We start from the raw sequence: 14,056 nt of genomic DNA, 5'->3' as shown, positions 1-14,056 counted from the left end.
AGGGTATTCTTTACACATGCCACAGCCTGTAACAATGGGCATTGGAATCTTGCAAACAACGAGTGGATTAATACGATTAATGCCTATTGTCCACTGACAAGGAGGGAAAAACATTTCTGGGACCTCAAATGTTTCAGTTTGTTCTCAATGACTTCAGGTTTTCTCAGCAACTTTTACTTGGGTGGTGATTCTCACTTTCAGTCGTATTTCAACGTAACCTTAGCCACATTTATGTGAACATGTGTTATAATTTTAAAAAAAGGATTTGCTTCTAGCATAAAGTCTAACCTCCTGACCTTGGCAGAAATTTGTTTTAACGAAAATTAAAGCCTTTGATATCCTGCCCAAAGGAATAATTGCAAAATGTCCCACATGGAAAAAATGAGTCGATAGAACATTTTACATAAACGAAAAGGGCACAACTTGTTTTTTACTCGTATTTGACCGGCTTTTTGCGCAAGCTCCTTCACTTTTTTTTTTTCATATTTCGTGTAACCTCAAAGTTCAAACGTGGACATAGTGCAACGCTGAGATTACAATTGCAGCTGTTGTGTCGCATACCAAACGCATTTGACAGGATAATAACGCAGATGATTAATTACCATTTGAAGTTTAGGTACTGGCCTCCCATTGAAGATTGACCTTGTCTTGAACACTTAGACTCAATCTTTCTCAGGTGTACTTTGGATTTGGCTTTTTGCAGTTTTCCTCGGTAAGCGAATAGCACTACAGCGTACTGTTTATGGTGTTGTTTATTTGGCGTCCACTGTGGCCTTACCCCTTACTGAAGTCTGTGTATGAAATCCTAAATTTTGACCCATTCAAATAAAAGCTACCGAGCACTTCTCTGCTGACATGCAGTTCAGTTCATACTGTACAGCTACAGGGTGGTTCTAACTGTTTCAGACTGCGGGAGAAACCTTATTAAAACGACAACAATTTAAACGAACGTCACTAAGCACTTATTTCATTTGCTACTGCTGTTTGATTTGATTCAATTGGCTTTCTCGCAGGTTGATATCCTTTAAATTGTAGTTACAAAATAAGCATTCGCTGACTTACCTCAAGGATGAAAGAACACAGGATATCAAGCAGCCAAAGTTTAGATCAGGACAAACCCTTTCATTATAAAAAGATGCCTCGCTGATCGTGATACAGATCAAATGATTAAATCGATCAAGTCACGCGATTACTCAAAATGACGACAACGCTTCAGGGCCGGGTTGTTTGAAAGTCGATTAACGCTAATCCCTGATTAGCTTTTAATCGAGGCTTTCAGCTCGCTCGTTAAAAATGGTTTGAAAAGCTAATTTTGAGCTAAAGGTAAAGAAAGATCTAAGTAAAAATTGAGGGCCAAAAATCTTTTGGAAAAATCTTTATCGATTAACAATTAAACTCTAGTCAAAGTTTGCGTTGATCCAGGATTAGCTAACCGGGCTTTGAACAACTGGGCCCAGGGCATTATATCAACAGTATTAATCCTAAGATTAAGCAAGATTTTCCATGTGCTGGTTCATGGCGAAGTGGAGTGCTTATAGGTTAGGTACAAACGATCCGAATGATATAAACAAAACCCATTTCAATTCGCGTTCTCTTTTGGTTCGACCCACGCTTTTAATTTGACTGCACTACTCACGGCATCAAATTATTTCTGCACATGCTAATTTTTGCATTTTTTTCAACTTGCAAAAACATCGATGCTGAAGACAAGGTTATTTCCCGCAAAAATATTTTCCGCCACTTAAGAAGAAGTTAGCAATTGAATGTGATACTTTGACGAGCAGTAAAGTTCCAAACACAACTCCCCTCCCTTCCCTGCAAGAGGATACTTTGTAATACTTTACCTTCGTATTTAAGGGGTCGCCAAAAGACGGTGATCGAAAGAATAGCAATTAAATCCAAGTATTTTAAAGGGTTTTATAAACTCACTAGAAATTTGTGTTAGGAATTAGAACAGAAGGATTACCTTTCTTGACTGAAAAGAAAACGAGACTTTGGCTTATCTTTGAGGTGCCAAGAAAAGAGTACAATGTTTGGTTAAGTATGCGAAAGGGGCATCATTCCGGTAAATAATCGTATTCGAACCAACCAGGAACCAATAAGATTGCATGATTTATAGAATTTCGCCCGCTCGCGCACTGAGAAAAACATAATGTCCGAATACTTAAGGACGGTGCCTGCTATTGTTACTACGCATACGTTCTGTGCATCTCGTGATACTCGGGTTTCCTATGGGTGGTGGCTACTAATACAAGGATATTTTTGCGCGGTTTAAAACTTTTCGGGGAAAGCAGAATTTAGCAAGTGCTTTGGTATCCCCCCGTCCCCCCCCCCCAAAAAAAAAAAAATAAATAAATAAATAAATAAATAAACTAGGGGTAACCATGCATTTTTCAGAGATAATAAAGCTTCAATTTGGAAAAAAATGCCACACATTGCTTTGTATTTTACTGCTTTTCAGAATAATTGTTGCCTAATTATCTCTAAAAAATGCGTGGCTACCCCCAATTTTCTTTCTGGATTTCCATAGCCCTTGCTAAGATCTGCCTTTCCCGAATAGTCATAAGCCGCGAAAAAATACTTTTGTATTCGTAGGCACCGTCCTTAACAGCTGGCCGAGAAGAAAAGCTTCGAGAACAACTGTGAAAACCTTTCAGCCAAAGACATCACTTGGCATCCGATGTACCAAAAAGCCGGAAAGGCTACCCCTCCTCCCCAAATTAATTACCCTTACACATAGCAGAGGGTACATGAAAGAATTACGAAACTTTTGAATTCAGAGGACCACACGACGCACGAATAAACTGTTCTGAAAACGTTTCGTTGCCGGATCTCTTGTAGTAGAAATGCACTTGCCAGACGTCACTTTACGTGTAAATAAACCAAACTCATGATTGTAGGGCTGACACTACGGAACGTGTCAGCCCTACAATCAGTTTAGTTTATTTACATGAAAGAGGTACCCTTTTCGGGCGGAACTTACCCATATAACCATATCGATTTCTAGCCATATAACATAATAGATTTCGTCATATTAATGGGGCGTTTATTAAGTGAATCTTAAACAAGGAAATACAGTTTTTCCAATAGACGTTTAGGGGTTAGTTAACAGAATTCATGGTCTTAACTTAGTTTTCCGGGAGTTTTTAAATTGCACTGAAGCAAGTAAGAAGCAAACCATCTATATTGCAAAGGTAACAATAAATGACGCCCAGTACCTTGCATACGCGCACAGCCATATCACCCGGGCAATGGCGGCCTTTGGCAGCTGTTTCGACCTTTTAAGATAGCCGAAACATTGAGGGGCGCTTGAAACACGGCTCTCGGATCGTATAGGAGTACTAGCGGCTATGTCATACTGATGAGGCTAAATAGGACAAAACAGCTTTCCCACTACCAGGGACATATGGCTGTGAGCATACGTGAGGCACAGGCCATACCACGGATCTGTGTGGTGTGACCCTTGCAGTGTAAATGGTTTAGGTTAGAATTAGTTTGCAACTTAGTCTCTGAGAGGCAGTCCGCTTAGAGATTTAGCCCTGCAGGAATGCTCAACGACGTACTTCTCTGGGTTTTCGTTCGGCTTGAGGTGTTCAGGTCATAGGAACGTTTTCTACAAAAGGAACTGCCTCCAAACTTACTAACGAACATGTTATCAATTCCTCTTGTTCTGATGGATTTCCTGCGTATGTGCAAAACCAACGCTATCTCTCGCCGCAATCGTTTGTACAGAAAAACGTAAAGAATAGGGTTATAACACGCTGATGATTTGGCAATGTATGCCGGGACTGATGCCGTGACGTCACCGATCGTGTCAGGTCCAGCGATCATGGATATAAGTGACACAATAGCATATGGTGTCCAGGCCACAAGAAAAGCCACGGTCATCACTCCGAATAACACAACCATTTTTCGCTCCATTTCAAGTGCTTTTCTTGTAAAAGGCGATTTTTTCCCCCAGGTCTGTTTTGCTCGCCTTGCACATTTGTTAATTTCGCGGGAAGACCTGTGGTACGAGACAATCATAACACTGACTGGCAGTATATAACAAGCCAATATCAAACAAATGTTGTACGATAAATCCATCTTGTCGCGTGACTTCCATCTCACTGAACAACTCGTACCAATTCCTTCCAGCTCAAAACCTGACCAGCCACACAATGGCATCACACTCCAGAACAAAGCGTACAACCACATGGCCACTGACAAACAAATCGCTCTCTTTCTCGAAAAAGTCCGATTCTTCTTGTAAAGGAAAACCAACGCAACATATCTTTCATACGAGGCAAGAGAGAGATTCATCAAAGAAGTCAGACCACCCCAGGTAGCGATAAACGCTGTTGTTGTACAGCCGCTGTCTCCATAAATCCACCTTCCAAGTGCATTTGTGATGACCAAGAGTGGTAAAGATGTTACTGAGTATAAAAGATCACTGAGCGCCACGCTAACGATAAAAATATTTGGAGCGTTTAACAGCTGTTTATTTTTGTAAAATACCACGCACACCAAACCGTTCAAGAGCACACTTGTTGCACAGATAAAGGCCGTGATGACAGCTAAAACACAATAGATAGTGGCAACCATGCTCTTTTGTATCTTTATGCTAGTGTTGTTTTCTCCTGTTCAGCGATTAAACCCTGTAAAAAATATACAGTCATAGCTCATTAACTGCCGCTATAATAATTAACAATTATTAAAATAAGATCATTGGATAATGCAATTCAACAGTTTTGATCGCTTTAGCTTAGCGGCCATGGGGTGTCAGCCATTACACCATGCCCGAGAAATAGCGGCCATTAAATTGCCTTCGTTGTTTCTTGCAAAACGACATCACCATGATCTAGCAATATATATCTTTCAGCTATTCCACAGGCGTTTGTTGGATATTATAGCTAATTGGGCGCTACATGCCTCGTTGGCTATCTATCATCTCATATCCAAAGTGCGCTCGTGGAATCACGTGGAATGATAACAACAAGTAACAGTATCCAAGCATTGCCGGTCGGAGAAAAAAATGGAAAGTGACTAGAACCCTTTTTAAAGCGCCAATATTAGCATGCATGTTCTCCGTCATTTTCTAAATGCAATGATTCTCAAAAATTGATTCGCTCAAAGTCTACAGAACTTAAGCCACCGGGTGGGTGTACAAAAACTCTCCATACCCATATTCTTAACGACGATCCACAAGAAATGGTATTCGGTAATCAATGAGTAATCAATAAGTAATCAATAGGTAATCGATGAGTAATCAATAGCATCAATGAATAATCAATGACATCGATAAGTAATCGATGTCATCGATGAGTAATCGATAGGCCACAAAATTTTTGATCATCGATTAGTCATCGATTACCCATTGATCATCGCCAATAATCAATGACTAATCGGTTGATTACTCATTGATTACCCATCGATTACTCATTGATGTCATTGATCATCGATTAGATACGTCTGGATAACTCTTGTTGCTAGATTGGAGAAAATGTTTAATCATTAATACATTTTATCTTTAGGTAACTAATTCCTTTTTTCACATGAATTGTGTTCTTCATCAGTTAGAATACTGTTGAGAGAAATTAGTTTCTGGTCACTATTGGGACTTACTGAGGGTTAAAAGAGATTGCGGAGGAGGATATATTTGGAAATAAATACTCTAATTTCATGAATTTGATGTCAACGATGATTGATTGTTAACTTTGTAGTACAGGTTTCCTTAATCAATCTCAAGAGTTTGTTGATTATTTTTGGTGTTACGCCAAATGTCAGTCTAGCTTAGGTTTCAAAGGAAGGAGATAATGTTTAAGAAGAATTAAAGTGTAGAGGGAGGGATCAGCGGATTAAATGAAGCCATATACTTAGCAAACTTCATTTCTCTTGTTTGTTTATCATCTGTTATATTCCTCATTGGTTCTGCTGTGTTAAATTCACACAGTGATAGCTGCTCAACTTTGTATTATCGATCTATAATTTGATTAGGCAGCTTCCTGTCAATTAGCTTATAAAAGGAGTAATAGTTGAGAGTTTAATTTGAAATACAGTTGAGTTGAGAGTTCAATATCGCGACTTCAACATTGTAAGTAGAAGATCCCGAAGTGCTGAAGGTTCCTCTTCGCTAGCGAGTTAGCTCCAGAGCATCCCCGTTCCAGTACACGAGTACTGTAGAAAAAAATCATCTTCATTTTGTTTGACCAGTATAAAGTGAAAGAGCGGTAGGAAATGTGTACAGAATTTGTGTTTTTTTGCGAGTTCATGTGTTTTTGAGGTTGAGAAGGTCAAAGTGATCAATTAGGTTGAAGGGTTCGTCTTATTTGTATCCAGCTTTACATGGGGATTTAACTTTTTATCGTTGCTTGCCGTAGCCGGATTTAGTTTTTAAGGGAATAATTCGCTATATTTACATGTGGCCGTATTCAACCGTAATTTCGTGCTATTTGCTAAATAATAATTCTACAGAAAGGTAACAGTACTTTTTCTCGAGGCGCTTTCCGGAGCGTTGAGTTCAGGGCCCGCCGGGTTGTTTGAAAGCCGATTAACGCTGATTCACGATTAAAAGTTAAAGTGCACCTAACCCCAAATTTTTTTTCGTTAAAATAAATCTTTGCACCTGTTCGAAACGCATTGAGCCTTTTTGCGCCTTTTTTCAACCAAATCTTGACTTTTTATAGGCTGTTAAAGTTACGAAATCTAGCCATCATCTGTCCCATGACCGAGCTAGTAAGGGGCATGGGTCTATTCCTTACATGAAGTCACAAACTGCTTTGCATGCATTTTCACAAAGACTTAATACAATGCAAATCCATTTGTGACGTCAAGTAAGGAATAGACCCATGCCCCTTACTAGCTCGGTCATGGGACAGATGATGGCTAGATTTCGTAACTTTTAAAGTCAAGATTTGGTTGAAAAAAGGCGCAAAAAGGCTCAATGCGTTTCGAACAGGTGCAAAGATTTATTTAAGAGAAAAAGAATTTTAGGGTTAGGTGTCGGTTAACATCTCACTCATTAAAAATGATTTTAAAGGCTCATTTTAAACTAATGGCAAAGAAGAGTCTAAGGCAAAACTAAACGACAAAAAAATCTTTTGGACGAATTCTTACAGATTAAATATACTCCAATCAAACGTTCACCCAAGATTAGCTTAACCGGGCTTTGAATAAATGGGCTCTGCTTGTTATGGTTACTAAAACTACCATTTCTCCAAATAGTATTGTATGTGGGTTAATTTCCCTGCCTTCAACAGCGTTAGTACGTGCTTCAACAGCCACTCGCTGACCGGCTTGCAATTCTATTCATTCGTCGCCAGTACGTCCCCCAAGAACCGTTTGCTGTCTCTGCATCAATTATAGTGTATTGTTTTTTAGGAATTTTTAATTTAGAATACTGTACTTTTAAAAAGAGCCTTATACCAACGACAGCTTCTAATTTCGCTAAGATCAAACAAATTTTGTATATGCACCTTTTGTGTGGCTTCTTTAATTAAAGTGAACAGGTGTACGAATCATATATATATATATAAGCTAGTCAGTTTGTACTGTTTTTCGTTAAGTCCTCCACAAGCTCATATCTGTTACGTGTTTAAAGAATAAACTGCTGTCGGAACCAAACGTCAAGTTGTCTCAGCTAGTTGTCCACGCACTTCGCGGTTAGACCTGAAGAGTGACGGCTCTTTCCCGTGGGCGAGTTGCCCGTTTGAGTTTAATTTCCCCGTTCTGCAGTTGGATTTGTTTCCAAGCGCCAAAGTACTTGTAAAGTACAGTCCGTAGTTGTTCAAAGTGGAAACCTATCCGCCATGATAAGGAAACGGCTAGTCCAAAATGAAAAGCGTTTGAAATCTGTTTTCCTTAAGTGTATCTGTATTTAACGCCGGTCAGTCCGATCTGGGCTTGCGCTAAGTTACTAAAGCCAGAAACTGAATTCAGGAAAGTTTAGTTCCATCTGATTTCCTTGCTGCAGTCAGCTTCTTTTTTGTATTTCTTTTTCCATGGCACTTGCTCTCACATACAAAACACCTCTTTTGGCTTCACTCCCACTCATTTTGCCATTTTTAGACATGCAAGCTTCGGAACACGGTTAATTTAGCACTTGCTTGTCTAAAAAAGATGCGCTCCTGGACCTACATTTTGTGGTGTCCGGTGTACTATCAGCGATTTGAAGTTAAATTTATTAATTGTAGTTCCTTTTTATTTGTCTGTATAAGCCTTCCTCTAGGGCTGTCAGCTCTAGGCAAAGTTTCATTAACTTTGCTAATCCTTTCAGAGTGACTCAAATTGTGGTTTACAAGTGTGGCAACTTTTAACAGCGCCTTCGTTCTGCCTCGGGGCTTGCAAACTCCGTATTTCATTATTATTTGCCAACTTATAATATTTTAATGAAGAGGAAGGTGGCAAAGTTTTCAACGTTTACAGTCAACCCAGGTCACGCGTGAACGATATTTTTGAAATTTGAACGAAGTTTTGAAATTTACATGTCAGTTTTGAAAATCGCCAACGAGATTTCAGAGTTCCCGGTATAAATTTCCCTAGCTTATTGACGGTATAAAGCTATGAAGTTTTCTTTACATTGCAAAATTGAATATTTCAAGAATAACAATTGTTTCTCAAGTATTTTGAATCTTTTTTTCAGTTAATGCGTCTTTTTCGGAACGATTTCCAGAGAGATGTCCAACATTCCATTCACACGTCGGACATTACAAAGAGAAATTCGAATGTTCATTTCATTCTTGGAATTACTGTTCACGCGTGACCTGGATTGACTGTAAATAAATTACACTTTCCAGTTCTTACCGGAGATCTACAAGATGTCAAGTTTTACGTAGTCGACCATAAATTTCTTTCGGCCTAATGAAAAGCACCTTAACTAATAAAGACTACCGAACTGAAAAAGATATCAATGAATACTACCACCTGATTTAACGTACCCTATGATAAAGCATGGAAGATTCACAGTGTGTAGTGTTCCAACATCACACATATTTCATGATCACGTTAACATTTTCATTTTGTTCTCTCAACTCCCGTAGGCAAAGAAAAATTTGATCCATACTTACGGTTTAAGATCAGTTGTGAAAATAGTCAACTTGCGTTTCACGACAACACAGTAGACGAAGGTTAGCTCTCACTGGTACCTTTGTTATCATGAAATTTACATTACTAAGAAGCCCGCGGAGTTTTCAATCATTTTTTATTAACAAAATAATTCCTTGTAGATGCTAAAAGCAATTTACCATAAGGTTTTTATTAAAATTTTCTAAAATAAGGGCAACCGTTGTTGACAAGTTGTCGAACGATCGACTGATTCTTTGCATAAGAGTTGATGAGAGTGAATACAAGAGGACAGGAGTTCACGAGAGCTCCAACTCTTTGAGAGTGGAAGTGAGTCGATGACCGTGCATTTAACTCAACTGGCTAAGCGAGAGATGCCCCGAGGAGAACGTACGCAAGAGGTTTATTTTTTGCTATTTTAATAATGGCGACTGTACAAGTTTCATCTTTCTTTGTTTATCAACCAATCACATCTCAACTTTCATTTGTATCATCTTTTTAAAAATATTGCAACCCTTTATTTGCAATTTTTACTTAGCTTTTGCAGCCCCTGACGAAGGATAGTAGTATTGTCTAACCGAAATATTGGGCAATAAAATTATTTTAGCTGTCCGATCAGCCTTGCATTTAATTTTACGTTTTATTCAACATTGCTGATCCTGATCTACACAAAGATCCGGCTACACTTTGCTGCTGTTTGTATAAGTGGTCCCTGCACTATTCAAGAGTTCTTTTTATACCTATTGAAACCCGCTAGCAAGTGTTGAAGATTCATTCTCTCCTTACTATTCTATATACATATTTCTTATAGTTGAAGTGAGGGGAATTTCTTTGCTGATCATTTCTGATCATGGCATGCGTGTTTGAATGAGCGGTGACACTTAAAGGAGAAATTACATGTTGATCACCGGCTTGGCGCTGAAAGGTTGCATATCGTGTACGTGAGCATGAGAGTCGAAACAAATTTACATGAGTGAGTTTGAGCTTACAAAGATTCTCGTGAAAATTTAAATGATTTCCCCTTAATTGTTAAAGACTGTTTAACGTTCCCTAGTACTACATCTTCTCTCCTTTCACAGTCGAGTAGCCGAACAGCGAGGTATTTAATTATCCAGAGCGGTGAAAAGGGAAAACGTTGTTAATGAGTATTATCAGGATGTGATAACATAACACTCCTGAGATATCACTTCTTGAGCGCTGATCTCTGATTTTTCAGTTCTTGAATGAAGAGACTAGGGATGCAAGATAGGATGGAAACCCGGGATAGCATGCTAGTCCATCGATTATTGAGCTGCTGGAGTTTTTCTCACCTTCTATGTATTTGCCATTTTGTTCGCATTTGTTCAAATGTTATTGCATATGACAGCGTCGTAACAAGGTATGTAAGATAAGATATCAAAGGACATATCTAGAACTGGTTCCAACTGGCCCAAGCCATCGGAATCAACAGCTCATTGAGGAAGTCATACCCGGATCGCACAGCAGTGCCCTTGACACTTAATTGCGCTTTGTTTTCCATTTCTTCCGAGGAGTTTATTAAATCGATTGCGTCGTGTTTTTGAGTACCTCCTGTTTGGCAAACGCTTGTTTTCAGGGAATTCGAAGCACGAACAAAAGATGCGCAAGATAGAGGACATTGATTAGCCCTTGACCTGTGATCAACTCTCTTGAAACTCTCACACGTTCTCCGCGTTTTTTGAATGCACCCAATAATTGTTATGGAGGAATTATCTCCCTTCTTACCCCGGTGTTATTCCGTTGAAAATAGAAATGAAAAGTTTACGGAAGAATTAGCAAAATCGCCTTTCTCTTGCTCTAAACTTTGCAGGCACCACTAGTTGTGTTTTAGGATGGGAGTCGAGGTTTTCTAGTCCTGGTTCAATTTGAAGTTTAAAAGACAGACAGGTTAGTAGAACTCAAGTTCGCGTTATTGTGGATACCAATTGTGGTCCCCTGAAATGGTTGGTTGCAACGGTAGTTAACTTTTTCGCTGGTATTGCCCGGTAGTTGCGGGTAGTTCTAGAAACTGATATTTATATTGCTTTCCCGGCTCGATAACAGTCTTCATCGCTCTGAAAAGACTGTCAACTTTCCACTTTCAAAGGGTACTTACCTTTCAGCAAAGAGAAATATGTTCTTAGTTAGTCTGCAGGCATGCATGCAGGTCCCAACCAAATGAAGCAAGAAATTTGACTTCCTGCAACAGTCACGCAGTTACTGCCAAGGGTCGTAAAAAGATCTAAGTGAGATCTGCCACTTGCCCTTGTTAAAGCTGCATGGCCACCTCTAATGATTTCCAGCTCTGTAATACAAGCATATGAAAATGTTGGTTTGTTAGCTAAAAATAAGTCAAGAAGGCGCCTTGAGTGTACGTCTGAATACCACAAATTACAGGCAGAAAACAAAATCACTTACCATACCAATTTGCTGCATGCACAGTCCTTGAAAATCACTCTTCGCTGGAACAGAAAAAAAAAAACATTTAACAATTGTTAACTGTATCTCGGACAAAATCAGGCCTTATCGGTTTGTGGGCGATGATTGTCTTTCATTAGAGCTTTGTCATCTTTCATCTAGTTCGTTTTTTTCCCAGAATTTTATTAAAAGGGTTTGTGAGTTCGGCGAAGATAAATCGAAGGGGTCGTACCATACATCTTCCTAAAATCGATAATAACCCTCGCCTTTACTCATTGCTGTCGCCTGGCGACAGACACTAAAGTAGCAATCATAGAAGAGCGAGCCTTTATGTGCATTTAACTTTAAAAAACAAAATCCAGGGCGCATAGTTGTAATTCCGGCTATGTCATTTATTTATAGCACTCTAGTCATAAAAAGAATATAGGGGTTAAGAGTGTTACATGGGTATTGTATCTGCAAATCGGATACAGAGATTTACAGGAAATGTTCCTGCTATTACCTCTCTTAAAATGCTTCAGATGTATCGGAGACTTCAACTTCAGCTTTCAACTTCATTTAAAGTCTCAGACTGCGATGGATAGTTATCAGTCGATAAGCACGAACATTCAAAAGTAATCTGCACAATTTGTATCCGATACAACATGGACACTCTCGCTTTTGCTTATACTAGTTATGCATTGCTTTCAATTGGTATACCGTGAAATATTCTACGAGTGACTCGCTCACTATACTCTGTATAGACATGACTAATTGCACTGACAGGTAATCGTTACAACACTTTTCCTTCAGGACCTTGAACCCTACGAGAAATTGATAACACTGATCAGACCTTGGCCGCAAATTGATACGGCAAAGTTGGCATACATTTGGCATTGTTCACTGGTTTTTAAATTATTTCTTGCTATAAGGTCGCCGTATTTAGCTGGGCTTGAGGGTAAATTTAGTTTGAAACAATAAACCGAAAAAACATATGTCTCTTTTAAAACAGGCACTGTAACAGCCAGTTAGTGTGCAGGATCATTCACTATGCAGATCCGCATGTTCTCAACTGTACTTTACAAGAAACAGAACACTGTCTTCATAAAGGCCGATTTCTAATGAAGCACATACAATCACCGCATAACAAAAAAATCCTATAAACGGTTTCCAAACATGTAAAGTTGTTTTCTGGGCTGTATTCTCTTCGTATAGTAATTAGGTGGCATAAAGGGAACATATGAAATTAACGTCTTACTACAATGTCAAATCCATTCATTGTTGTAAAATACTTAAATGGTCACATTTTGCGTATTCACCCTCACCCTCAAACGTTGGAACCACCGGGTTACAGCAGAATAAATAGCACCACAAGAAACTACTGCTTAATAGCTTTCATTTGAATGCGATCACAGTTTATCCATGCACCTAATAAAGTCAATAAAAATAAATGGAAAGCTCTTTAGAAGTAATGTTCAAAGAGAAACTGGAAGGGTCGCACTTTAGGATTTCATCCACAGACTCACAAGTACCATAACGCTATAACGATAACACAAATAAAGTGCTCTTCAGCAATCTGGCCACTGACACTCACCGTTTTTAACCAGAACGGACGCAATTGCTCGCAAAAAGTGCTGGTGGTATTATGACAAAAGAAGATAGATTGCCTGCAGTACTATAATTACTTCGTAAAATTCGTTTCCTTATCAGTCGCATATCATGATCAGTCGCAAATGTACAATTAAACCGTACCTTGATGAGCATATTTTAAAACGTACTTGTTGTAGTTTGATTTTGTAGTATGTGCTAAGTTTGTTGGCGGAGTATACTGCTCTGAGTAGCTTTGATCGTACACTGATGGGACGTTTTGGTTCGGTATTGAACGTTTCCATCTCGCAGATCTCGCTTAACCGTTCTAGTTCATACTTAGCCATTTCAGAACTCGGAATTTTCTGCTGAAACTGCCAAGAGATCGCCCAAGTGACCGAAGACCACGCGATAGATTTGAATCCACCCCCCTCCTCACCTGTTCCCACACACTAAACCATGCTTTGCAGTCTCGAACTTGACACCTTGTAATTTGAATGATGACACTGCAGAATTTCATCAAGACTCGAAAGTTAGAATCACTTGATCCAGTACAATAAACAACACCCCAGGGCCCGGTAATTCGAGAGCCGATCAACGCTAATCCACGATTAAAAATAAACCGAGGTGTTCATCTCGCTCATTAAAAATGGTTTTAAAGCTAATTTTAAGCTAGTGGTAAAAAAAAGTCTAAGTCTAAGTCAAAACAGGTGAACAAAAATCTTTTTGAAGAGTCTTCTTTGATTAGTAATTAAATTGGAATGAAAGTTCGCGTTAACCCGGGATTAGCTTAATCGGGCTTTCAACAGCCTCACGCGGCTCTTGATAGATTTGGAATTTGAATTCTACGAACCCTGAAAGACAGCACACTTTAAAACTTACAAAACCATTTTATCTTAGTTCTTGGTTTTCTCAGATGTGAAGATATTGTTCAGCGAATAGTTATTGTTCAGCGTGCGTGAAGGAAAGCGTTACTCAGTTCTGAAATACGAATCTCAGCTAATCTCCTCGAAACTCATATCAGAAATTGAATCGG

At 39.0% G+C, this 14,056-nt stretch overlaps 1 protein-coding gene across 8 annotated transcripts in view; it reads right to left on the bottom strand.

Annotated features, from left to right (window-relative positions):
* Positions 1–3,024: 3,024 nt before the first annotated feature.
* The window catches only part of LOC146470320 (melanopsin-B-like), a 29,328-nt gene continuing 18,296 nt past the window's right edge, over positions 3,025–14,056 (bottom strand). For 6 of the 8 annotated variants that reach the window (XM_085122424.1, XM_085122423.1, XM_085122425.1 and 3 more), the window contains 3 exons: positions 11,460–11,498; positions 11,153–11,341; positions 3,025–4,637 (listed from right to left, as the gene is read on the bottom strand). In XM_085122424.1, coding sequence (XP_084978550.1) covers positions 3,526–4,584 — 1,059 coding nt within the window. In that variant the 5' untranslated portion in view covers positions 4,585–4,637; positions 11,153–11,341; positions 11,460–11,498 and the 3' untranslated portion in view covers positions 3,025–3,525. Of the gene's footprint in view, positions 4,638–11,152; positions 11,342–11,459; positions 11,499–13,185; positions 13,631–14,056 lie in introns of those variants that run through there. The other 2 variants (XM_085122426.1, XM_085122430.1) reach the window with 2 other exon arrangements.

Source organism: Pavona decussata, unplaced genomic scaffold, assembly GCF_977016875.1.
Source record: "Pavona decussata unplaced genomic scaffold, jaPavDecu1.1 SCAFFOLD_114, whole genome shotgun sequence".
In the NCBI taxonomy this organism is placed as follows: domain Eukaryota; kingdom Metazoa; phylum Cnidaria; class Anthozoa; order Scleractinia; family Agariciidae; genus Pavona; species Pavona decussata.
Note: the sequence above shows the minus strand (reverse complement) of the source record. Positions and strands in the feature narration are given on the sequence as shown.